Consider the following 25,141-nt stretch of genomic DNA (forward strand, 5'->3'; position numbering starts at 1 on the left):
TCAACAAATCCATATTCATACAAACCTAGAAAATTACAATTGGGAAAGTTGATTCGAAACCCGAAACTCGCAATGAAACATTTGCTACTCAAGTGGGCACAATTACCTAAAAGGGTGAAAAATTGTACCAAATTTCATGTGTGACATGATTAAAATTAATTTACGGTTTTACCATTATACTGATCCGTAGGTTTCGAAAAATGATTACATAATCATTATTCACATATGAACAGTAGTGCTCAAAATACGTTGGATTAGAGTTGATCAGACTGCAGAATAATAAAAATTGAGCGGTCTCTTGGAAAACGAAGAATCCCGGGCTCACAGAGTCGAAGTTCGACAAGTCGTTTGCTGATATAATCGCCGAGTCGATGGACTGTTGGCGCGCTGCGATCGGAGATGAGGAAACTGTCGAGCAACAGTAAAGAGACGGTGGATAACATTGGCAGCGAAGGTGCCAAAGATAGAATCACGGTAGAATATAAATCATCGCTGGCGTTCGCGTACGCACGATACACGAGCGTGTTTCAAAGTTCGAAAAATAGTGGCGAAAGTTTTGATGGACAGAAGGAAATCAGAAGTGAACCGGGAACTTTGTGTGTGTGAGTGTGTGTTTTTTTGTTATTGCCTTAACTAAAAATATATTCATTTGTTACACAAATGAACTGGGTGATTTTCTTGCGATTGTCGCCTTCTCGCGGTTGCTGATGCTGTTCATTAGTAGCTGTTTCATCTCTCTCGACGTAAATTTCAGTGCAGTCAATATTTAACAGCGGCACGTAGTGTCGCCGACTCGTGGCTTGGGTAAATATACGAGTCACTTGTGTAATACGGTTCTGAAATTTTTGATATGTCGCTAATTGTCGTCATTTAAAGGAAACAACCCCTGGTGTTCCGTATTCGATCATCCTCCTCCTCCTCTTCTACGTCGTCGTCGTCGTCATCGTCGTTTGTACGGGCGAAAATATCACCACCGAGGGAGCAAAAATTTTCGCTATTCCCATTCTATGAGCGCGAAGGGCCAAGAGGACCCTGGAGAAGATCTGACTTCCAGGTAAAAGACCCGCCGCAGCTTCATTTCCTTTCATCTAGAGTTTAAATCCTGATTGCCAACTGTGGGTTCACCGATCTTGGTCCCACGGTAAATCGCCTTGATTTTTCCCCGTAAATTTCTATTCCCCAAGAAAATTCTAGCTCACGATCGAGATCGGTCGTGCTAAAAACATGGAATCCCTTCAGGGGCTAGAGTCGGGGGGAAGGTCCGTCGTAGAACTCGCCGTTGTTGACATGTCAGCGTGACAATGTATTTTGCGTTTTTGAGGTTATATTTAGCGTTTGCTTCCTCCTCTCGTGCCCCTGTTCTCCTCTGTCTGCACGTCCTCATGGCAATGACTAATGAATTATCCGCTCTTTGTTTACCTTTTCGAAGGTTCGTTAGTCTTATTGAAGCTACATTCCTTTTTTAAAATCTGAAAATGAAAAGAGAAATTTGGTAAGCTACAGACTATCCGAGATTCTGTTTTTCAATCAACGAGCATCACTACCACTTCTACTCGTAATTGTGCTTTCATTTCAGGGTAGGAGCTGAGAGCCCTGGCAGCGACATGAAGCGTGCCGCGGCAAAGAAACTCATTGAACGCTATTTCTATCAGTTAACAGATGGCTGTGGAAATCCACAGTGTGATAATCAGCATTGCGCATCAAGTGGGAAGGTGATAATAATTCTTCTTAGTATATCCAGTGAAAAAATGCTCTTAGTCTTTCAGAAACAGAAACTTACACATCCCATTTTTTGTAGGTGACTAATTTGACGCCAAATCAAGCAGCTGCGCAGGCAATTCAGTTGTTTTCTCAAGAGGCACGACTATGCGATGGAACACAACCCAACAAAGTAGCGAGAACCACGATAGAGCCAGGCCCTGCATCGCTGGCGAAAAGCTTGCCAGTGAAAAGTGTAAACCCGACTTGCTCCGTCGAAGGTATTGCAACAAAATTGGAAAATAAGAACCGAGACTTTGGAGCTGTAGCATCCAACTGCCTAAACATTTCTACCGGTTCTGTTCATGGAGAAACAGATAGCTCCAAAGCCAAAAACATGCCGTGTTCATGTTTTGATGGTGCCATTGAAAATTCTAATCCAGTTTTATTGAATAAATCAGAAAACAATTTAAATATTGACAAAATTTCCGATCTCGGGGGGTCCAAGAGTTGTTCAAAAATCGATAGAACAAATACACCAATTACAGAAAAAAACAACCTTTGGGTCAGACAATATCGTTCACATTCTAATTCTAGCAGCACGTCTGGTTTGCATAATATCCATGATACACGTCATGCGCCAATTCGGCGACAAAAATACGTGAAAACCGAATGTGTATATCCGGGTAGGATAACGCGGTCTAAAATGAAGGAGGTGAAACCAACACTAAAAGATGTGGTAACAAGAAAGTCACTTGCGACTGAAAGGATTGGAGTGTCTCGACGGTCGGATAAGCGCCAGTTGCAACGACTCGTTAGGAAATTAGTTGTGTTGACATTGTACCTTAGGTATTTGGAAGTGAAGAGATCGTCTCGGTGCATGAAAAGCAATGAATTTTAACAATTTATACGTTATTTATTTGCAAAGAGAGATAAATCCTTGTTATACCGTCACATTATGTATTTTGTTTTGTAATAAATGCTTTATCGAAGCTTGTTTGTGACTTATGCTTTGTTTATTACTAGTCAAAGGCAAAACAAAGCTACGATTAATGAGTAAGATTTGTGCAAAGAAGAATACGACCAGTGCTTTTCACGCTTCATTGAACTGATAAAACATCAGAGAATTTGAGATTGAAATAAGTGAGAACTACCGACGAGACGATCTCTGAGTAAATACATACATACACATTTGTACAAATTTTTTTACTTTATTTTTCTAATTTGAATAGGAAAACCAGTGCCATACTTGACAGAACCAAAGTTGTTGGATATAATACAGCAGTGTAAATCTGAAGAATCCTACTCTCTCCTCATTCGGACGTTGGGCGAAGTCTTCTCCTCTGCAGAAGCGTTGAGTCGTAGTTTTCAAAAAAGTGCAGAGAACGATTCTCCCCTTGCCGCCCTCCTTGATCGAGCTCCAGTTGACCTTCTTGGACCACCGCGAGACCTCAGTAAAGAAGCAGTAAGATCACTGCAAGGAGAAGACAAGGAAGAGGATAGCAGCGATCCTTCACCTACTGTACCCCACCCTGACGATACCAGTGTAGATTTGCCTGCAGTTAGAAGAGCCTTTACAGCACTTTGGTCGTTACCAGGTACGAGCACGCACGGAATATTGATTATTGATTCGCTTATTCGTGTTTGATGTAAGTCAGGATCGAGAATCGAAAGCTGATCACTTGATTTCGATTTGTCTCACAGGAGAGGCATTCGAATCTGCACTTGTACATGCTCTGGTTACTTTGGCAGACAACATAGAACTGGACTTGAGGGTATTTGGTATAGTGCCTTCAGATAGCACGGACAGTTTACTGAATGTGTTCCTGATAGTATTTGAGATACCAGTTTTGGGTAGCAGTGAGTATCTTGAGCTGGCATTGCATATGTTGTGCAAGGCTGCTAGCTGTCTACCTTTAACAGCACAGGCAAAGCTGGCACGCGTATGGGCACGGCATTCAAAACCTCGTCTTCAAGCGCTACTGCAAGCACTGCAGCAACTCATTACCGTTAAGGTACAACGAGTTTTTGTTGATTGCAGTGATTAGTGACCAGTGATATTTGAAAATTGATTCATTGTTATTGTTCGATTTTGCGCCAAGGTAATCGGAGGGTCGTTCACTCGAGACTATTGCGTCCAAGACGCTGATACTATTACTGCCCCGACTAAGGTCATGAAAATACTGTACTATGCGAGTATGCTCGCAGGCGAACTTGATGGACCAGAATTGAGAAGAGATGAAGAAGGCGACGCGGGGGAGCTAGAAAAAACTAGTACTCAGAGAACTTCGACACAGGCTTTGCAAGTAAGTTATCTATTGATTTCTGATGTTTCATTTGTCACGTTTTCTTTTATTGCTTTGAATGATTGATGTTATTGCCGTCCTTGTCTTTAAATGAATTAATTCATTGTTTGCCCAAAGGATCCACTGGCTGTGGAATTAAAAATCTGCTCGCTGGATGCGCGAAAGCCATTTGTTCCCTTCAACGACTTTTACAACGAGCCATTGAGTGATGCAATAGAAATGGACAAAGACTTTGCTTACTACAAAAGTGAGCAGCCAAAAAAGTTCAGCTTTATGAACTATGCATTCATTCTTACACCTGCAACGAAAACACTCGGACTCTATTATGATAACCGAATACGAATGTACAGTGAGAGAAGAATGAGTTTTCTGCAGACCGTTGTCGGCCAGCCAACGAATCCCTATCTCCGATTAAAGGTATGCACAGTGTATTTCATAAACTGGTTTCAGGGATCAATGATTTTCAAATTTTTTGTATAAATAACGGAAAATTTCACGATCTGGCTAACATAATTGCAATACTCCTTTGCCCTTACCAGGTGCGTAGAGATCATTTGATAGACGACGCACTTGTTGAATTAGAAATGGTAGCCATGGAAAATCCGACGGATCTGAAGAAACAACTCGTTGTAGAATTTGAGGGGGAGCAAGGGGTTGACGAGGGTGGTGTATCCAAGGAATTTTTTCAGCTAGTGGTCGAGGAAATATTTAATCCTGATTACGGAATGTTCACGCTGCAAGTAAGATATGCGTTCTGCTTTGAATCTCTAATATTGATTGAGTGTAATAGCTTGTAGTTGATTTTTAATCTCGTATACAATCGTGAACAGGACGACACGCAAACAACGTGGTTCAATCCAACGTCGTTCGAAAGCGATGCGCAGTTTACATTGATTGGAGTCGTATTAGGCTTGGCGATCTACAACAATGTGATCCTCGACGTACGTTTCCCGATGGTTGTCTATCGCAAGTTGTTGGGAAGGAAAGGAGCCTTTGCGGATCTGGAAGACTGGAGTCCAACGCTTTACAGAAGTTTGAAAGAGCTGCTTGATTACACTGGAGAAGACATGGCTGACACATTCATGCAAACCTTTAGGGTCGGTTACAAGTGAGTCAAAAACAGGGAATGAGTGAGAGCGTCGAAAACCAGAATAAAACAAGGAATGACAAGTAAACCATATAAGTTTCGCGAAATCATAATGAACATATTTTCACTATCTGCCATTCAGAGATGTGTTCGGGTATGAACTTTTCCACGAGCTTCGCGAGGATGGGGATCAAATTTATGTAATGCAATCAAACAAGCGAGAGTTTGTCGATCTCTATGCAGACTTCCTCCTAAATCGATCCGTTGAAAGACAATTCAAAGCCTTTAGACGCGGCTTTCAAATGGTTACCGACGAGAGCCCGTTAGCGCTACTCTTCAGGCCGGAGGAAGTTGAGCAGGTATAACACCAATCCTTATTTCATATATTGAACCTAAGAAATAGCGTTCCGAATGAGAATATAGTGATCGAATGCGATTAATTTTCGTGATGCAGTTAGTCTGCGGAAGCAAGAACTTCGACTTTGCGGAACTAGAGGCAGCTACGGAGTACGAAGGCGGTTACACCGTCGACAGCGAAGCTGTCAGGAACTTTTGGAGGGTAGCTCACGCTCTTCCACCCGAAAGCCAACGTAGGCTGCTGCAGTTTACTACTGGAAGCGATAGAGTACCCGTCGGTGGTCTTTCGAGATTGAAGATGGTGATCGCACGGCATGGTCCGGATTCCGATAGGTGCGGAAATCTTACTGATTATTTACCCATATGCATACTTGAAGTGCATTATTGTTCAACGAACATGTGAAACAAGATTTCGTGGTTTTCATTGCAGATTACCCATAGCTCACACTTGCTTCAACGTTCTTCTCTTACCCGATTATGGCACGATAGAGAAGCTTCAAGATCGTTTATTGAAAGCAATAAATTATTCAAAGGGATTTGGGATGCTGTGAATAAGATATACGAATAACGGAAGTAATTCAATTCAGCGAGAAAAAGAAATCTCTCCTCACCTGAACAGCTCTCCCTCTTTATTCCTTACCCATTTATTCTCAATTCGGAATATTTCAGGAAATGCTTGTTGAGCAATTAGTAGGCGCGTAAAAGGAGGAGGTGAAGGACGATCGATGTTTGCAGTTTACAAGAAAGTTGGGGGCTCGTGATCGACCATCGGGCATAGAGAAAAGAAAGTATTAACAATTCAAGAAAAGATAAGTAGAAAAGCAGCAAAAAGGTAAAGAAATCCACGAATTAGTGTAAGTCTGGTGTCTGAAAAGCGAGTAGGATACTTTTTAGAGTTTTGTCGTCGGTAGATCTTTATGGGCTCGTGTAGTATCTGCCCTTGTGTACATAATTTGTGTGCTGAATATGCGGAAAGTGTGGACGAAATATACTATATTCTGTGCGGATTTTGAGCGTCACTTGGCTTCAAATTACGACGTTTCAAGCAAGAAATTGTAGAGATATTATTATTATTATTATTATACATATACAATTGCATACTATTACATATATAAATAATGCATACATACTATACATAGGTATATAAAATACACCCCAAAGACAAGTGAAATGTATGACTGTGATGCGAGTGAGAATGGCGAGTATTCAGTAAGTGATAGTAAAATTAAACATTTTAGAAGTAAATAATAATAATTACTGGGTGAATACCAAATGGAATTATTCAAATTAATGATAAACGTAAATAGACGAATCAGTGATTTACAGATCAGGTGAATCATTTTGAACAAAATCTGTAAACTATGTATACACATTTTATAGATATGTACGTTATACATGTATACATAATTGTGGTGCGTTCCAGCTATCCATGTCCACTTCTGCGATGTTGCATAAAAAAAAAATACTTTTATATCAATGTCTAAGAAATTTACAAAGTGAAAAGTTCGTTCATCTTCGATTCGGTAATCCTGCAAAATTCATAAAACTCGAAATTTAATAATGTGCTACCAGCTTATTTTGCTGCGGAAGAAGAATTACTATGAAAAATCGGCTGATTGCGCTAACGAATTATTGCAAATAAACGAACGTTTGAATAGAATTTGTGAGACAAATAGTGTCTATTCAGTGGGATTTTACATCTGCCTAAAGCGTTCAAGCATTGGCTTTTTTGCCCTGTATTTACTCGGCCAATTTTAAATGAAGACGAGGTTAAAATGATTATAGAAAAGGACACTCGTTGGAAATTGAACTGGAACGCTTTGTACCCCAAAAGTCGATGCAAGAATATGAGCTTCATAAAACGGGCATTGCTACGTAGGTTTCAAAGAGGAAACTAAAAAAAAAAATCGCGTACCTATCCGTGTCTTGACATTTTTGTTTATATGCATATGAACACACAATCAATTTATACGGTAAAAATTGTCATTACCATCAATATACAAATGATATTTACTGCGCCTAATGAACTAAAAAAGAAAAGTAAGAATTAAGATAGACTAATAATTTGTATAATAAACGTTTGTAACCAGCGACTTTTCTAAAAAGGCACGCTGCACACTACACCGATGTTTAGATATATCATTAGTCGTGTGACAATAAAAGTTGTATGAAATAAGCAGTGTATAGTGTATGCATAGGTACTGCGACGAGTGAATCGCTTTCTTTAAAGTGATACACATTAATATACGTAAAAAAACAGAAAGGAAGAAATTCAAAAGATGGACAACCTATGTGTTCATGCGTGTATAAGTTGTTTGAAATTACGCCAAGTATCAAATAGCGCGTGGCTATTGAGTGCAGACGTTTGTTTATCGTTAATTGTTATACACGCGACCGATAGAGCACGCAGAGCGATCTTTTCCTCGAGAGAAATTCCTGAAAAATAGCGCTTATCGTGACCTATTCGGATACATCTTACGACTCTAACATTGTAGTTAAATAAGGAAATCGCGTTCAGCAGAATGTCTTCGAGAATTAATGAACGAGGAAAGTCTAAATTAATTGTTGTAGTAAAAAAAAATTCTATCTTGTTTTTATCAACGCATAGCGTGTTGAAGTAATATAATTTCGATTTTCCTCGTTCGTACGAACGTAAAGATGCACTAATGTGGACAACAAAAAAAGTGTCGTTTCCAAAATCGTACGCCACCCGCGCGATGTAGCAATTTTAATGTACTCTGTCTCGATTTGATGAATTGTAACCGAAATCCGAATATGACTTACGTACATAATTCAATACGAATTTGCGAATTTGTAACAGCCTCGACGGACTTTCCGTGTCCGTGCGACATACTTTGTACAGTTACACCGTCTTATATCTTTAGTAAAAATATTGCGTACATCAGCTATTTGATTTACATTTTAAGTATAAGATACAAACGTGTATAGAACAGTACGAATGGTACATGCATAGTTTATTCAGCTGAAGAGTGAGCGAGTAATTAGTCTGCGCTCTGTGTACGCTTACACACATACATAATATATATATTTATATATATGCGACTCACAATACGCGGTATGTTGAAACAAGTAGGGATAACGCCAGGCGGGTTGCAGGGATCGCGGCGCTGTGCGCCGATCCCCGTTATAGTGTTCATCGTCGCAACGGTTATGACACGATTATTATTACAATTTAAAACTCGCGTAGAGAAGAGAGCTCAACTATGTGTGTAACACGACTCTATTGTCTGCAAGAGCTCTCACACTGTCGTATGCTTCGGTAACATTGCAGTCAACCGACCACGAGGATTCTCTGCATGTTGTACACTCATTGCCCGTAGTAACTTATCAATTTTAACGTAGCTAATTGATATTCGATACGCGTTTCGGTTTTCGGAATTCTCTTTGAAACGGTAGAACGGACCGTTAGTTTAGGACAAGAATTTCATAACCTTTTATAAAACTCTTTAGGTCTACGTGTAAAGTGAAAAATTGATAGGTATACATTTTTTGTTCAAATATTGTACGTTTTAACCAGAATCGTGGGCATCAATGACGGTTAACGTATACGTATATCCTCTGCAGTAACCGTTAGTCCGGTCGTAGTAAAACTTGTTTTTTTTCCCTCTCCTGTGTATTTTTTTTTTCTTCCATAATAGAGTTTACGAAGAATCAGAAAAACGAAACAATCAAGTTTTATGCAAAGACCTTAGTCTGTCCTCTGCATAGTCGACGGAATAGAAATCATTTGAATGTGCATCATCGACGAAGTTTTCGGATAAAAATCTGAAATAAAAGTAAAACTCTCGCTTGCGTAACGAGGAGCGATTGTTATCCTCATATTCAAAGCGCGCGACTATGTATCGTACATTATATGCGAGTTTGCCGGTTCTGCCCACGAGGCGTATTCAACATGTCATGTCTTCTCTTTTCCTGTAAATACGTAACACGCAAAATCGTGCCGCACAGGCGAGCAAAATGTACCCCGAACGTTAGTATATGTATAGAGCTAGAAAAATATTTGCAGCAGCAGTTGCAGCAGGACTGGGAACTCGGGAATGGCACCGTTGATAATTCGGTTGCTTCGGGACTGTTTTGTTTTTTTTTTTTTTTTTTTGTTTTTTTTTCATAGGAAAATGTTACCGCCGCCGGTATACTCTGTTGACGGAGGATCGGAGGGATGGTTGCGCGCGCATCCTCGGCTGACGCGATAACCGCGGCGGTATTAACAGGTGGTTAGCGGTGGTTGGCTGAGAGCCGGCGAGGCGCAGCACGGCTAAAGCTCCTCATTCGATTGCGGCGGGACCCCGCGACGTTCTCCAGTCGTCAGTCGACCACAGTTGCGATTAGAGCTCGATGCCGACGGAAGGAAGATAAGACCCTTCCTCACAACCGCTGCGAAACATATTACGCGGAGTATATATTTTTGTATGTTATAACTTGTAAGCGAGGACCGCGCGCGCGCAAAAATCCCACGACCGTGCGCGCCAGTTTTACGATCGGTATTGTTGTGTCGTGTTGCCGTTTTCACCGGCGTTGCTCGTTTTTCACAAATCAGGTTGTCCATCCTTGATCCGCTGCTCCTCTTTTCGCCGTTACGCTAGGCTATCTGATCCGCATCTGCGATCGTTGCACACTTTTGTCGCGTGTGTTAGGAGTTGTGTGTGCGCGCGTCGTGTTTTTACGATACATACGGACGAGGAAGAGACTGTGCGGGATGTGAAACTCTGTGGCTGTTAACAGTGTGTGACATATTTGTCATAATATATTACGCTGGTGCCGTTGCCGTTGCCGGTTAAACACTTTTTTCTCATCTTCCCGCGTTACATGCTGATTCGTCGCTGCTCATTTTGACCGTTGATAATCAGTGTTTCTGTGTCGAGGAGAACACGTGGGTGAACCGACGGAAGAACTTCCTGGAACACCCTGCATTTTATCTTATTCAGGCTATTCGAGGTAAGCTAAAAATAGAATTTTCACCATGTATCTTCTACTGTATCGGTTACGCCCACACGCACGCATTGATCATCCGGCGTTACATTTTCACTCCCTTCTTCCCGAACAATAACAAGCAGTAAAAAATTGACGGTAGGCTAATCATCGTGTTTAAAACCCGTATGTGTTCATTTCTGTTAATACACCGCGGGGTGAGGCTGACTCCTGCAGTGATTAGGGCTTCGGAGACAAAAGAAAAGATAAAAAAAAAACGAGAACCTCAGCGGAACAAATGAATAGACGCCGACGTAAAGAAGGCTTTGTAAACGTCTTTAAGCCTGCAGGTGACGAGTTTTTCGTTCGAATACATATGTACGCAGTTGGCGCTGCAGCGAGTGTAAACAACAGACGTTTAACATCATTTTCGACGATCAGGACGAACTGCGTAGATCATAAGATTGATGTCGAAAATCCTTAACCAGTTTAGCACACCCACCACATCGGTCCTATTGTTTTTCATTCGATCGTGTGTATACATGCAGTATCGATTAATCTCACGTGCAACCGGTAATAATACATCCCGGATACAGAAGCACACAACGATCCGTGCGCATTATACGCTAGTAAAAGGTGTGCTGCACCTGCAATCAATCGACCCGATTTCTTATCGGCCGAGGGTCCGCGTTGTTCGCTTGTTTCACGCCATTCCACGCTGCTGCACACTTGTTGCATGCAGCCTGGAAGAACCGTCGGGCAGTTTTCGATAACGCGAACGCTTGTACGATTGGTTGTTGCTGTCGTTACATCGTACACCTGTATTCCTTGATGCCCGTGTAAAAAATGCAATTGCTTCGACTTTTACGCGAAGGCGGGAAAATTCAAGGGTGTACCTATGTCCGCTTTTTTTTTTTTTTGTTTATTTGCGTGTAATTCCTAATTCTTCGACGTTGACACACGCATGCGGGCCGGTATGAAAATCCTAGCGCAAGTCGAAAGGTTCGCGAGTTCGGCACAAGCACGTGTTGTACTAGATTTAATATCCCGTACGCTCCTCTCCAGCTGGTCCATTGATCCCGATGCGCGATTTATCTCCATGCGAGCATCCGCGCGCGCGCGCGCGCTCATTAATGTAAAAAGCTTGACCGGGCAAAGAGCTTAACGAAATGAGAAATTATATCGATATTTCGATGCGAGTTTAGGCCTCACTCACTCACTCATCAATAATGACACAGTTTTAATCTACCAAGGAATTCTTCTTGTTACAGTAGCCGATGCAACTGCCTCGGTGGGGAGGCTGAAGGAAAATGCGAGGTGCGTAGATCAGATCATCGGGCTTTCTGACCGAACGGTGCAGCGGAAACGGAAGTGAAACTAGCAGAGGTCGGTTGTTATGCTGTCACGGTATCGTCTTCCACTTCCAACATCGACGGCCTCGTCTTCGTCGTCATGGGAGCTGAAAACACATTCGCAACTTGCGATCTCGTTTGATTACCTTACCTGTCGAGGATAGAATTGTCTATAGTTCTTTGTCGAACGGTAAATGCGGCAATCGCTCGACGTCTTCATCGTCATCTCGACGTTATTGAGCCCCACGAATAATAACGTCACCGACGGGGCAAGAAACTGATTGTCAACTGCAGTCTTCGAACACAGGGAGAGGATATTATGGAGTTCGACGACGTTGGAACGAGCGATCTGCGGGAACTCTGGGAGTCGTATCTTGCCGAGACGGTAAGCGAACAGCTTATATTTTTCCGATTCTTTCGTTTATCTCCGTCGCCTTTTATCGCCATTCTTCTCTCGTCATTCTTGTCGATTGTTACCACCATTATACCTCGCAACGTACGTTCCTTGGTTTATTTTGTATTGTACACCTTCGCCCTCATTCCTCACCATTGTTTCTCACTTCGCGTTGTTATCATTTTTTTCCACTTTCATTCATAACCGTTCGGGTCTGCGGTTTATTTGTCGAGCCGGTGCAAAAGGCAAGCTGTGTGCTTTGCCTTCCATGTATTAAATGTTTAGTACTTGCAAAGGTATTGTCCAGAAGCGATAGTATCGGGAGATGAGATGGGGAAGAATAGGAAGAGAAGAAGAAGATGGGGGTGAAAAATCTTTTTGTACATGGAAGAGTATACCTTACATTATCCCTTCCCTAATTGCAAATATACATTTAATACATGGAAGGCAAAGCACGCAGCCTTCCTTCTGCACCAGCTCGACAAATAAAACGATTACTGTTTACTCAGCCATTGAATTTGTACCTGTGAGGTCTGGAAGAATAATTTTTATTATTCATCGCAACTGCGGTAAACACTAACATCAACGACGATCACCTTGTTCTACATGTCGAATATTGTAATGCAAGAATCGACGATTAGAAGAAATAAATAATAAAGAAGAGTAGAAAATAGACAAAGATGACAATGAGCGGGTACAAGCTATAGAAACCCAGATCGATTTATCATTTAACAAAATATAATAAAGATAACGCACATCAATTATCGACGGCTAGGGAAATAAAATCGTTCGAAACGAGCCTTTCCAAATTCCTCCGAACGAATCATCGTTTTATTTCCTGAGTGAAGATTGTTTCTCTGCTTTTTTACCACAGCAATTTAACTCTATGATTCGATTTTCTTCCAATTCTTATCTCACAGCTTCCTATAATTATCATTTAAAATGAATTACCGTATCTGTTGCTTTATTTTTTGTTCATTCTCCTAACTCTTTCTCTCTCACTCTCGTTTCTCTACCTGCACCATTCGCGATTTTTCGGAAGTATCTTTACGACAATAGCGCGCCGCGCCGGTAAACCTGATCATCGTCAGGGCAGTTATGATCGCCAGGGCGTTGAAATGAGGCGACGAGCGAGGAGTCAAGTGTATTTTGTATTATTTGCGTCGTTTTGAGCGGAAAAAAATGAGCCGCCATTAAACAGGGGGGATCGCGCGTGTCCCTCATCACACGTCTGCCCATGCACCTGAGTCCACGCTATACATGCGTATAATTGTATCTGTAGACGGCATTGTGGAGATGTTCATAACCATTACAAATACCTCGTACCATTAGTTATTACGACTGATATTCGCGAAGAAATTTTTCCGCATCCTTGCGCGTCCATTAACGTTACTAATTCGCGTATTAAGGATACATGTTATGTTTGCCTTTCATATTTAATTCATCCGACTCTTATCATACACTTTTCATTTTCTACTCGTTTTCAGCATATATTTATGGATCAAAATTTGCCAACATTTAAGCACATGGTATAGTAATAGGATGAAAAAATATCTGTTTGATCGTGTAGACGTTTGAAAATTTGAAAGGTGCGCGTTCCAAGGAATTTTAGAAAAAGTTACCCATAACTTTTATTAAATTTTAATCTACGTTATGAATTACGTGATTAGATTTTTACACATTGTTGCCGTACAGTTTCCGTTTTCTCTCTCTTGATTCTTCTCCATGAAACAACGCAGTTTTCTTCCTTTACCACACGTTGAACATTATATTATACCTAAGCATATCTTGTCCATATATTCTTAGTTACATTGCATAACATAAGTGTTCCGATATGTACGAAGTTAGTTTATCGGATCCTTTTGGACTAAATAATCAGTTCTGACTCACGTTTGGGCGATTTTGCAACACCGGCGAGCCACTCGAGTTGTTATATTATGTCTAAGGTATAACATAGACCAATGTTGCTTATGCAGGTGTCTTATCACTCACGGTCAGCACCGGCATTACAAAACGCACACGTGTACTATCGGGTAAGAGAATAGTTATAACTTTGCACGGATTTCGAAGGTGTATTGGTGGTATCACGGCATTCGGTACATCGCTCATCGAGTAATCGTCTGCCCGTAAATATCGATCATTGCCGGACGGTACGACTGGTCGCTCTTATCGCTCGAATATAACAGTCCTCGACAATGCGTCTGTAAATTGTTACATTTATTACCAATCCGGCCGTTATGCAGGCTAGAGGTATCGGTTGCTTACTTACTAACTGTAAGACGTACGATCTTATCTCTCTGTGTTCGGGCGTACGCAGTTATCCGCACGATTGTATTATATGTATATGATACCTGCCTAACGTCTCTGAAACTATTTTTTCTACTCGATTTTTTAAACAACTCACGAGCGTTATTTTTTTGTGTATGAAACAACATTTGCATTTGCTTGTAGAATATGGTGCATTTCGTCACACGTGTTGGATATTCGTATAATAATATAGGGATTGTCATTGTACCGATATGTCTATGAGGAAGGTACGTAAGAATTTGATGACGGTAATTTTATTTATTTTTTTTTCCTCCCTTTGCATTTCTTTATTGTGCGGGAAAATTTAGCACCTCCTCGCAATTGCGAGAACACGAAACTTATCCTGGCGTATTACGTTTAGGCTCTTGCTCATAACGGATTCTGTACATCATTTTTGTTCCGCGACGGGCAAATTCCCAATAATATTATCTAGATAAAAAAGAAAAACCAAGCCAGTCCAGATGATTAAATAAAATCGTAGGGCTAGTTGTTTGTTTTCTCTGCATTACGGTCGAGAAATTGTACTTTGAAAAAAAAAAAAAACATTTAACGTGTTTCTTTTTTTTTTTTTTTTCTGTGATACCGATGAACAGCATACAGTGTATAATGTGTATAGTAGGCAGTATTTATGAGAAATACAAAAATTGCATTCAACGAAATAGCGTGTCATGTGTGTGTGTACATGCAACAGGTATTATATATCACGTAGCTAGCGAATATAATAACGCGCGTTCACCCGTTATAGACATATGTACGAAGGAAATCAGTATTACGGTGCGTTGCAATTATAGTCTACTAAATTATTGCAAATCTATACGTAGGTATACGATGCGTGTACAACTTACAATTAATAATATTTTATGCAAACACTGCGATCATTGTTGATGTTGCCTTTTTTTTTTTTTTTTTTTTCTTCAGGTATTTGATCTTTTTTGAGTCGTTTGAGGTCGAGTTGAAATATCGCCGGAAGTAACGAGTTGGAATCTTTATTGCTGATTGAGAAAAAAAATTATACGTATTATTTTTTCTTTACGAATATAACGTGTTTCACAATCAGTAATTTCAACGATTTTTTTTCATGTACAACGTCATTAAGGAGAGAATCTCTTTGAATCAGATTATTTTCAAATTCAAAATAATCGATCCCGTCCATATATATATATATATATATATATATATATATATATATATATATATATCGCATACGTGGTGAACTGTATTGTAAAATTGAAAAAAACGTACTACTATACTACTACTACTACTACTACTACCACTACTATCGCTGACGACGATACCTGTTATTTCTGTTGGACATATTTCCGCCTCCCCCTACCGCAATCTCTTCCATTCTTTTTTTCTTATCTCTTAGACTTCTTCCTCTTTTTCGTCTGTATACGCCTACGCCGCAATTCTATTCGGGATTAATATCAGGAGGGGGGAGGGGGGCAATGTTGTTGCAATTTGCCAAGGGCCGGAATGAAGTGGGCGGTGATGAGTCGAACCTATACAGTGACCTTGGATGGCACAAGTTCCGCATTGCCGCGTTTCGCGATGTGTAATTCATTCCCTTTCCTTCTCCTTCTCCTCCTCCTCATTTTCCTCCCCGCTCGTCCGTTGGCGGGGCCCGACGCTTTTATCCCGTCCGTCCCGGGGGGACTGCCCGGCCTTCAACTTGACCGCACCGCGCGGTTCCCTTTCTCCCGCCGCGGTTATATATAAATAACCGCTCCCCGTATACGAAATGCACGGCTCGTTTACACATTATGCATGGGCACGGTACGCGTATGTATAATGTATATGTGTGCAGAATTTATTTTTGCGCATTTTATTTACTTATTTATTTATTGTTTTTATTCTTTTTTTTTTTATTAGTATTTATTATTATTTTACCTCGAGATTCCGAGAACGATGGTTATTGCACTTGACAGCATATTTCTTTCCCCGTTTCACGTTCTTTTCAATTAGCTCTTGAACATGGAGAGACGTTTTTGTCTTTGCGAGCTTAATGCGTGCGTACGTTTACTTACATAAGTGATGTAATGTTGAGTGAATTTTTTTCTTTTTTTTTTTTTTTCCCACTCTCGAATCTGTAATTGGCTCGAAATATTCCTCAGTTTTGGCGGGAAAACGAACAGGGACGAAAAAGATTAATCGATTTTGTTATATTTTTATTACCCTTAGCTTTTGTCGAGAGATTAATTTGTATTTTCAGAAAAATTTGTTACAAGAATGTTCTATTCATATCATAACGCTTCGTCAATAACATTCATCGGTATCCATCGAACGATAATCAGAATTTTCATTACCGGGAAACGTACAAAGGTTGCAATTTTGGTAATTTGTTTTTCTGGAATCCTTGAACTTCTACTTTGTTCTTATTATTTTATTTATTTATTTTTTTCATTCCAATGAACGACCTACAGACGAACCTCTTGTAGTAAGATTTCTCGGAAACCTGCTGAATATACGATGTATTTTAGTATATTTTCTCCCTTCGTTTCTATCTGTGCGTGGCATAAATTTATTTAAATCTCGTTACCGCTGTACAAGTCTTATTTATACGCAGATCTATTTCATTGAACGAATGAAGCAAGCTGAATTATACAGATGATTATTTTATACATTGGAATTTCATTCATGTTTTTTTCCTCTTTCAATCTCTCGTTCATCGTCATTACACTTTTTTCCTGCATCTACAATAAAAAATTAACCCACTGCAGGCAACATGTACACAGATAAATAATTACTTTTAATTACGCGCGATACGACGATCGAAGAAATAAAACGGAAATAGAAAGAAAATTTTACGCAAACTGGTTTAACGCTGTGTATGTATGTACAAATTAATTCCAGAACTTGAAAAAAAAAAAAAAGAAAAAGAACAAGTCAATTCCTAAATTCTTCCAGGCGATGGGACACGACGTCCCGATGTCGATGCGGGACGAGGAATGGAGCAGCGCTACCTGCGTGTCGAGGGATAAGTTGGAACCGGGCGTAGTCCTGAGGGATCGTCTGATGACGGACGCTGCTCTTGGAGGTCCGAGACCGATAAAATCCGAGCACAGCTACAGCCTCCTTGCCTCCAGCCCTCCGTCGAGTCCGGCGATACCCGGCAACGACAGTCCCGACGCTCCGAGGGAGGGAAAAAACCCCGAATCCACGACACTCCTCAACGGGCACCAGGTCCTAGTTCTCAGGAACAGGATAGACGGTATGCCGAGAATATCTACTCTGACTATTATCTTCGGAGACTTTTCTGTAAATGAAAAAGGAATCACTCACGAGACCAAATATTATATGTACTTACCACACATAGGTACACATATGTATTAATCACAAATTTTGTGTTACAATTTCTTTCACATGTATAAATCATCTCGATTCGATACTTTGAATGTTCGTGGTTTTATTTTACTTTTCAACCGATAATAAATTGTTGAAATTTAATTGGCAGACATGGAGGAGGAGTGCTTCCCGGCGATTTCGCTAAACCGAGCATCCGGACGAGGAGCGGGCGCCGAGTCACCCTCGCCATCCCCGTCGGCCTCCCCTTCGCCCCACACCGCGAATGAAACCCTGACCACCCTTACCGTGCAGATCAAGGAGGAACCGTTCAGCCCTGAATCCCTGTCTGCTCGAGGCACGATTGAAACCGTCGCAATCGCTCCTAATTACCACATCGAATTTGAACGATCCTCCGTTCCTTACGCGACCAGCGACAGCGAGGATGACGAGGTGGAGTATTACCAGGTATTGCCTACCCTATCAATGGACTTACCGTCGGTTTGATTTTTTTGGTTTGGCGAAATTGGAACGAAAATGGGCCAAAATCAAAGCCGAGTGCAGATCAGGATGACCGTAATCGTCGAAACTGCCAATCGATATGAAATACATATTGTGATCTAATTGTCCCAACTGGTATTCTCAACAAAAACGATCCCAACTGATATACAAATCATTATCGATGTTTTCAACGCTTCTCTCTGTCGATGCGAACTTACAGCCGCAGGTTGTGGAAACTCTGCATAGCTAATCCTTAGATCACGTTCAACATTCCATTTCTCCTTTATTTTTTTGTCTCTGACAATTCAGAGCACAGAATTGGACGAGTCGAACGGCGAACTGGCGACCGCGAGTTCGAGTTCTAGCTCGACAGGCATGTCGATTGGAGGCGGGGGCGGCGCCGCCGGAAACGGAAGTGGCAGCGGGAGGCAGGGACTTCCTCCAACACCGCCGAGCAGCGCGAGTTCCGACAGCGAAGGCGCAGTGTCTGCATTCTCTTCACCGGAACGGAGAGTGTCCGAAAGTCTTCGAGGACTCTTGAATCCCCGGTTCAACGGGGTTTCAAATTCTCCGGGAAACAGAGGGGCAGCCGGACATCACCTTCACGGTCACGTTACCAGGCAGCCAATTCATACACCGCTGATTTCTTGCCAGCCGGTAAAAATAGGAAATTTCATGTATAATACGGCACACCTAGTTTTTCCGGAATTCCAAACAAGGGACTGTATGGGAATGATTCGTTTAGCAAAATTTTGTAAATAGCTTTGTCAATTTTTTTTTTTTCAGTAAAGAAGGAAGGAGAGAAAAATTTTCTTCGAAGTCGATATGTTTTCTTCTGCCAGTAGGTGGCTTTGTAAACTTCATTCTTATACTTGCAGAAGGGTTCGACGGGTATTCTAACTTTGACGGACGAGGAGAAACGGACGCTGATAGCCGAGGGTTACCCTGTACCAACGAAACTCCCGCTCACGAAGCAAGAGGAAAAATCGCTGAAGAAAGTACGCAGGAAAATTAAAAACAAGGTGAATAAAATTGATAAAAATTGAAAAATGTTTTCTTGTCATTATCTAGAAATATCTTTTTTTTCTGTTTTTTTTTTTTCTTGTTCTTAATACGATTTTTGAAACGTGTAATGTTGAGGGCGTAGTTCCACTTGGAAAATAGATACGTGAAATCTTGGGTGCCTTATTGTTAGTGAACATAGATTAAACTCGAATCGGAAACCTGGCTGTGTAGTGTATTTCGTAATCAGTTTTTATCAGAGTTTATTATTAAAATTTTAATTTGTACACTTAATTTATATTTCGGCATATCGGTCGCGAATGCACATACATGTTTGTCTCGCGTTTGATAGCAATCGCGGGGTGGCTTTCTAATCATTTATAATCGTGAATACTTTCCGTATTGGCTGATAAGAACATTGATTGGGCATTAATGATTGCCAAATCTAACGACGTTCCGTACGAATTTATTGTCTAACTTCAAGACCACGAGCTGGCGACGAATGGGAATCTATTTATATTCTGTCGTACATTTACATTCTTTGCTAAGAGTGAGTGAAAGACAAAGAGAGAGAGAGAGAAAGAGAAAGTGAGAGAGAGACAGTGAAAGAGAAAGAGAGAGAGAAAGAGCGCCGTGTAATTGTCAGGTGTTGCTGATACTCTGTGTGAAAAGGAAGATAAAAGATAACGTGGGTAATAATCTGGGAAACTCGTTTTGTTCGTCAATCTGTTGAAGATATCGGCGCAAGAGTCACGAAGAAAGAAAAAGGAATACATGGATGGACTTGAGAGACGTGTGACGATATTGGCTCAGGAGAATTCGAGCTATAAGGATCGGCTAACGACGCTCGAAGGAACGAATCGCGAGTTACTGAGGGAGCTGCAGCGACTTCAGGCGATGTTGCGAACCTCCTAGAAGCATGAATGACCGCGCACTTTTGGTGGGAAAATAAAAAAACGATTACGTCGTTTTGATTATTTGCATTGTACGTTATAAGTAAAGAATTTTCGCCAAAATATTTTCCTCGTTTGGGAAAATCGCTGAAGGTACAACCATTGGGCCTTTTACACTTTTTTTCCTATGTCGCAGTATAACGCGTATCAAAGATATGATTATAAAATAACAATCGTGACTTAAAAAATCCTAAGAGGGCTTCCTCAGATAAAAATTTCACGATAGAATTTTTTTCTCTTTTCGTGGTCGGGGTTAGTATGTGCGAATTTAGGTGAAAAATTTTGATCAATTATACAATGTCTAATTACGTACGTTATCGCATCGCGGGGGATGCGATTTATCGTAAGTCGACCAATCAACAGTGCCTGATTAACGTTTTTATATACATATAATGCACGCCCAAGCATTGTGTAATATAATAATAGAGAATATTTCATGGCCGGGAAAGTTGTCGAATAATTGAAGAATTCAATCAATCGTACAAGGTAATAGTAGTTGCCTGAGGTATAATTATGTATAATAGATAGCCAGCCGGGCACTCGACGATCGCATTGAAAGTACAAAAAAGAAAATATATAAAAAAAAAAAAAAAAAAAAAACAACAACAAAAAATCGTAGAGAAAAACAGTTATTGCTGCGAACTATTCCACGTTATTATATGTAATTACTATAATTATAAATAATTGAAAAATAACTATATCACACTATACATATACATACGGCGTTAGATATACGACTGACGAATTTTTAGTACGTAGTGTAGGTATCGTGTGCGTTATATTTTTACAATGTTGAGTGACATATTCGAGTGAAAGAAGAATCCGATAAACAGAAATGGTGTGAATTTGAAGTAAATTTTTGAAAAGTTTATCATTTTGAAACTTATCGATTGAGTATCGAATAACTTTCAGAAGAAACAAGCGAATATACAAAATAAACGGGGGGGGGGGGATACACGTAAAATATTTAACTTTCGTGAATCGATGACTGTTTTTTGTGGCAATCAAATCGTTTATATGATATAAACAATTAAATATCGAGATGAAGGGCATGATGCAAACGACCATTTTCAATTTTAATGATAGAGCAAAGTGTGTGCGGCGGTAAATATACATACCTAAATGTACTTGAAAATCGTTTTATAATGAGCGTTAACATGCTCTACTATAAAATTACTGATGACACGTGCGCTGTCATATTTGTACGCGGTGTTTGTGCCCCTACGACCATACGCCAGATATTTACCTATTCCAACCGTTTTATGTATACAGGCGTTAAAATTTCGTCAAGTTTTCATGAAAAAAATATCTGTTCTTCCAACGGGTGACGCCGATCAATTCCATAGAAAATTGTTATATATATATATTTATTTAATAATTTCGCAAACATAAGTCCCGATTTTCCTCATCCGTACAGCTTTTACCACAGCTGCGTATTATTAAAATCTCGAAACCTTGAGATATATTTTTGTTTTCACGAATCCGGCAACCCGGTTTGTTGTATACTTAAATTTGGTGCCGATACGAAGGTTACCTTGGGTGAAACTCTACCGCACGTGCGACAATGACGGATCCTGGATGGCGGATAGCGTTTTTCATTCGCTTTACTGTCGGCACTTTTATTATTTTAGCGTTATAACACGGTTACTATTACTATTGCAACTGTTTATTCGGTTTACACAGTTTCTGCAACCAAGTAATTATTATAATTTAACAAAAAAAAAAAAAAAAAAGGAAAAATTGGAAGCGAAATTTAATATTGTTTGGTATAGTAATAACCGAATTTGCATTGTACACCTGGTGCTTAAACGGAAATACTATGATATATCAAGGATTCAAAAGACAATCCCGCGGGTAGTATGTATTATTGTAAGAAGAAAGAAATTACAGTTTGGTCGATCTATACAGGACGTTTTATTTTTAAATAAACAATGCCTAAATGAAATTACTCTGTTACGTAATATAGAGACACGTCGATATTTTTGATAGTACCATAAAAATTCAATTTTTGACTAGTATTGCGTAGATTGAGAAGAAAGAAGGAAACAATATATTTGTAAAATCGTCTCTTATCGTTTCGGGATAAGATATTGAATTGGTAATCATTAGGGGTGTGTGCGACGGTGTGTCGGAACTGAAGTTCTTCGGGTCGGGTCTGGTTGGGAACCGAAAATTTCGGCTACTCGGAAATTTCGGATTACCCAAAATTCTCTGGTTACGGCTCTTTTCGCTTCTCCAAAAATATCGGTATTTACAAACTGAACATAGATTTTCAAAAATCTCGGACATGTGTCATTTCTTCAGCCGTCCGGCATTATGAGTTCTGGATATTCTGTTCTCAAAAAATCAGACTAGAGGCCCACCGAAATTTGTTCTCTCGAATCTTTCATATCTGCTTCATTACCAGGTGATTGTGAAATTATTTTACTATCGACCTGTACGGGTGTGCGGGTACTGAAATTCTCTGAATCGGGTCAGGTACCCTTCTAACATGCACAACCCTTCTAATCATCCATTGTGTGAACTTTATTTGTATTTCTTTTGTCTGTGTGCGTTTACGTTTACGTTTATTTGATTATTTCACCTGTATTCTTAAAAAGATTACAAAACCGTGGCATTCGTCATAAAACATTTTCATACATTTTTTTGCCTAGTTAGTAGAAGACGTTGCATAGAGTATGTATATATATATATGAATGTTGAAGAATCGACGTTCAAAAAGTCAGGGAAAAAGAAAAGAGATGTCTAGTCTTATGTCAAAAAAAAGGGGGATGAAAATCTGGATTTTTTTTTCTCTGCAATTCTTACACTGTGCGCGCGTTGGCTAAATCGACTTTTCGGTTAACGATAAAATATCCAAAAATTACACGACATTCCTTTAAATCGTTCAAATCATAATGGTGCTTTGATTTTTGAATCTGGATACAAGTTTAGCCCGCGGTCTCCCACGTGTTATGTATTATGTATTATGATATTATGTACCGAAATCCGATAAAAATTTTACATTAGCTTGGAACATTCCAAGTATGTGCTACAGATTTAGATTACAGCATGTATGTATACGTTGATTTAAAATGTATACAGGTAAACGGTCCTACTACGAGATAATATATCTATAATTAAACGATATATCCTATGCCTAAGTATACACATATTATATTATATGCGAGGATATTAAAAAAAAAAAGAAGAAATTGCGTCGTCACGTTGTACAGTGATTTATTTATATTGAAAGTTACAGTTACATGATGAAATATATATGACGTTTGTTGATATAATATGGTATTGCCGAAGAGAATTTAATATTCTATATATTAATATATGCGTATGATATACGTGAAAAAGTATATATCTATGTATATTCACGATAAAATATATAACATACACACGTGAGTCATATTTTATATATTAAATCCACATATGCATATGTCCCAGAAATCGATTGATAGGTACAATTGACGTGTTGTATAACAAATGGTCAATTAGACACGCTGGTATTATAAATGCGTTTCGTAGGAATAAGTACCGTTATAAATTATAATTCACGCTGCGGGTGGATGCTATGATAAATTTAATTGCGTATAATTTGTATATTATACTGTATTGCGTTATATTGCATTAAGTTCGTGCTATATTTGGACGCTCGACGATATTTTGCATAAATATTATAAAAAGCGTGTCTCTGTGGATTTAAAGAGGGAAAATATATATATATATATATATATATATATATATATATATATATATATATATATTTATGCAGATCATACATAACGTCGTTTTGAATTTGTGAATTTTGCGATCATTTATCGAGCACCAATACAGTTCTGTATATTTATTTTAGGTTTAGCCATCGATCGACATACCGACTGACCGACCGACAGAAAACGCTGCCTGCTTTTTACACCTGTGCAAATTACACGAATGGGGTATTATACAAAGTTTACTTAAAATTATGTCAGTATTATATTTGATCAATTACTCTGCGTAAGAATATACTTGAAGTGAAAATACATCTGCCGCCGACAATCCGCGACGTTGCTTGCGATAACGATAAATTTTTAAATATTCTTTTACTTCTTTTCCATGCATTCAATATTATACAGTTCCGAAACTTTTGACGTACATATGTATTCGAAATTATTCACAGGGTGTAACAATGTCTTGGAATATAGAATCCGTTGAAAGCACAGCACAATATACTATCAACGTTGGCGCGGGAAGTTCGGCTTATTAATTAACGCGTTCCGTGTGCTTCGGCGTAGGTTCCTATAACTCGAATGGTAATTCGTTTAAGTTTGCACATAGAGCGCCTGCCGTACACTCAGCACGTGCAGACTTATAATTGTTTGTCGCCTGCAGTTTTAGTATATTACCGTATAATTGTATATCGCAAGGTATTTTCTCACACGCATTTCCTTTTCCTCGATTTTCACGAACAGCTGTGCGGCCATCCCGTAACTCGATTTTACTCGATTTTACTCGATCTAGTGCAGCGCTATGCATCGACGGAACTCGCGATCAGTTACAACCAGATTTTACATCCTGTCTTTCAGCGAAACGCTAACCAATATACCTATACACACTGTGAAAAACCAAATTACACGTTCCATTGATTTGTCTGTACTAGTTTTCCCCATTTGTCGAGGTCGTTTCGTAATCTAATCCTCGATTTTCATCTATTTACGGCCGGATTAAACGGGCACGGATTCCGATTTTCCGCAATGCGGCAATTGAATTGGTCGTGGTGAAAAATGTTACGTTATCGCATTATTGCCGCATTAAAGCGACAAATTGAATACGTTTAGCGTTAATTTTAATCCTAGGTGGTAATTCGGGTATTTAATAATGATGGACAAGTTTTTGAGGATAACTCGTCTCGTCAAAATCAACAATGGACGAAGTTCGGAACTCTGAGTAGATTGTTGAGATCGATTAACACGTTATTGAACTAAAAATGGTGAAAAATTTAA

At 39.7% G+C, this 25,141-nt stretch overlaps 2 protein-coding genes across 6 annotated transcripts; both read left to right on the top strand.

Moving 5' to 3' along the window:
- The first annotated feature begins 119 nt into the window (after positions 1–119).
- Positions 120–7,402, top strand: LOC107219555 (ubiquitin-protein ligase E3A). 2 transcript variants are annotated; one of them, XM_015657812.2, is made up of 13 exons: positions 120–804; positions 877–1,054; positions 1,577–1,712; positions 1,799–1,979; positions 2,931–3,296; positions 3,403–3,713; positions 3,801–4,004; positions 4,122–4,421; positions 4,544–4,744; positions 4,835–5,112; positions 5,234–5,450; positions 5,546–5,781; positions 5,879–7,402. In XM_015657812.2, exons 2-13 carry the CDS (start codon positions 1,008–1,010, stop codon positions 5,997–5,999), a joined length of 2,598 nt encoding a protein of 865 aa, XP_015513298.1. In that variant the 5' UTR covers positions 120–804; positions 877–1,007; the 3' UTR covers positions 6,000–7,402. The 2 variants fall into 2 exon arrangements, with proteins under 2 accessions (XP_015513298.1, XP_046599527.1); XM_046743571.1 differs by lacking the exons at positions 120–804; positions 877–1,054 and adding an exon at positions 1,312–1,492.
- A 2,329-nt stretch (positions 7,403–9,731) lies between these two features.
- On the top strand, positions 9,732–25,118 carry LOC107219558 (cyclic AMP response element-binding protein A). 4 transcript variants are annotated; one of them, XM_046744222.1, is made up of 8 exons: positions 9,733–10,404; positions 11,649–12,114; positions 17,338–17,641; positions 17,885–18,180; positions 18,523–18,870; positions 19,092–19,235; positions 19,951–20,155; positions 24,013–25,118. In XM_046744222.1, exons 2-7 carry the CDS (start codon positions 12,049–12,051, stop codon positions 20,128–20,130), a joined length of 1,338 nt encoding a protein of 445 aa, XP_046600178.1. In that variant the 5' UTR covers positions 9,733–10,404; positions 11,649–12,048; the 3' UTR covers positions 20,131–20,155; positions 24,013–25,118. The 4 variants fall into 4 exon arrangements, with proteins under 4 accessions (XP_046600179.1, XP_046600178.1, XP_015513301.1 ...); XM_046744223.1 differs by lacking the exon at positions 24,013–25,118 and having other exon boundaries at positions 9,732–10,404; positions 17,885–18,165; positions 19,951–23,858; XM_015657815.2 differs by lacking the exon at positions 24,013–25,118 and having other exon boundaries at positions 19,951–23,858.
- Positions 25,119–25,141: the final 23 nt, after the last annotated feature.

The sequence above is a fragment of the Neodiprion lecontei genome, chromosome 6 (assembly GCF_021901455.1).
Source record: "Neodiprion lecontei isolate iyNeoLeco1 chromosome 6, iyNeoLeco1.1, whole genome shotgun sequence".
Lineage (NCBI taxonomy): Eukaryota > Metazoa > Arthropoda > Insecta > Hymenoptera > Diprionidae > Neodiprion > Neodiprion lecontei.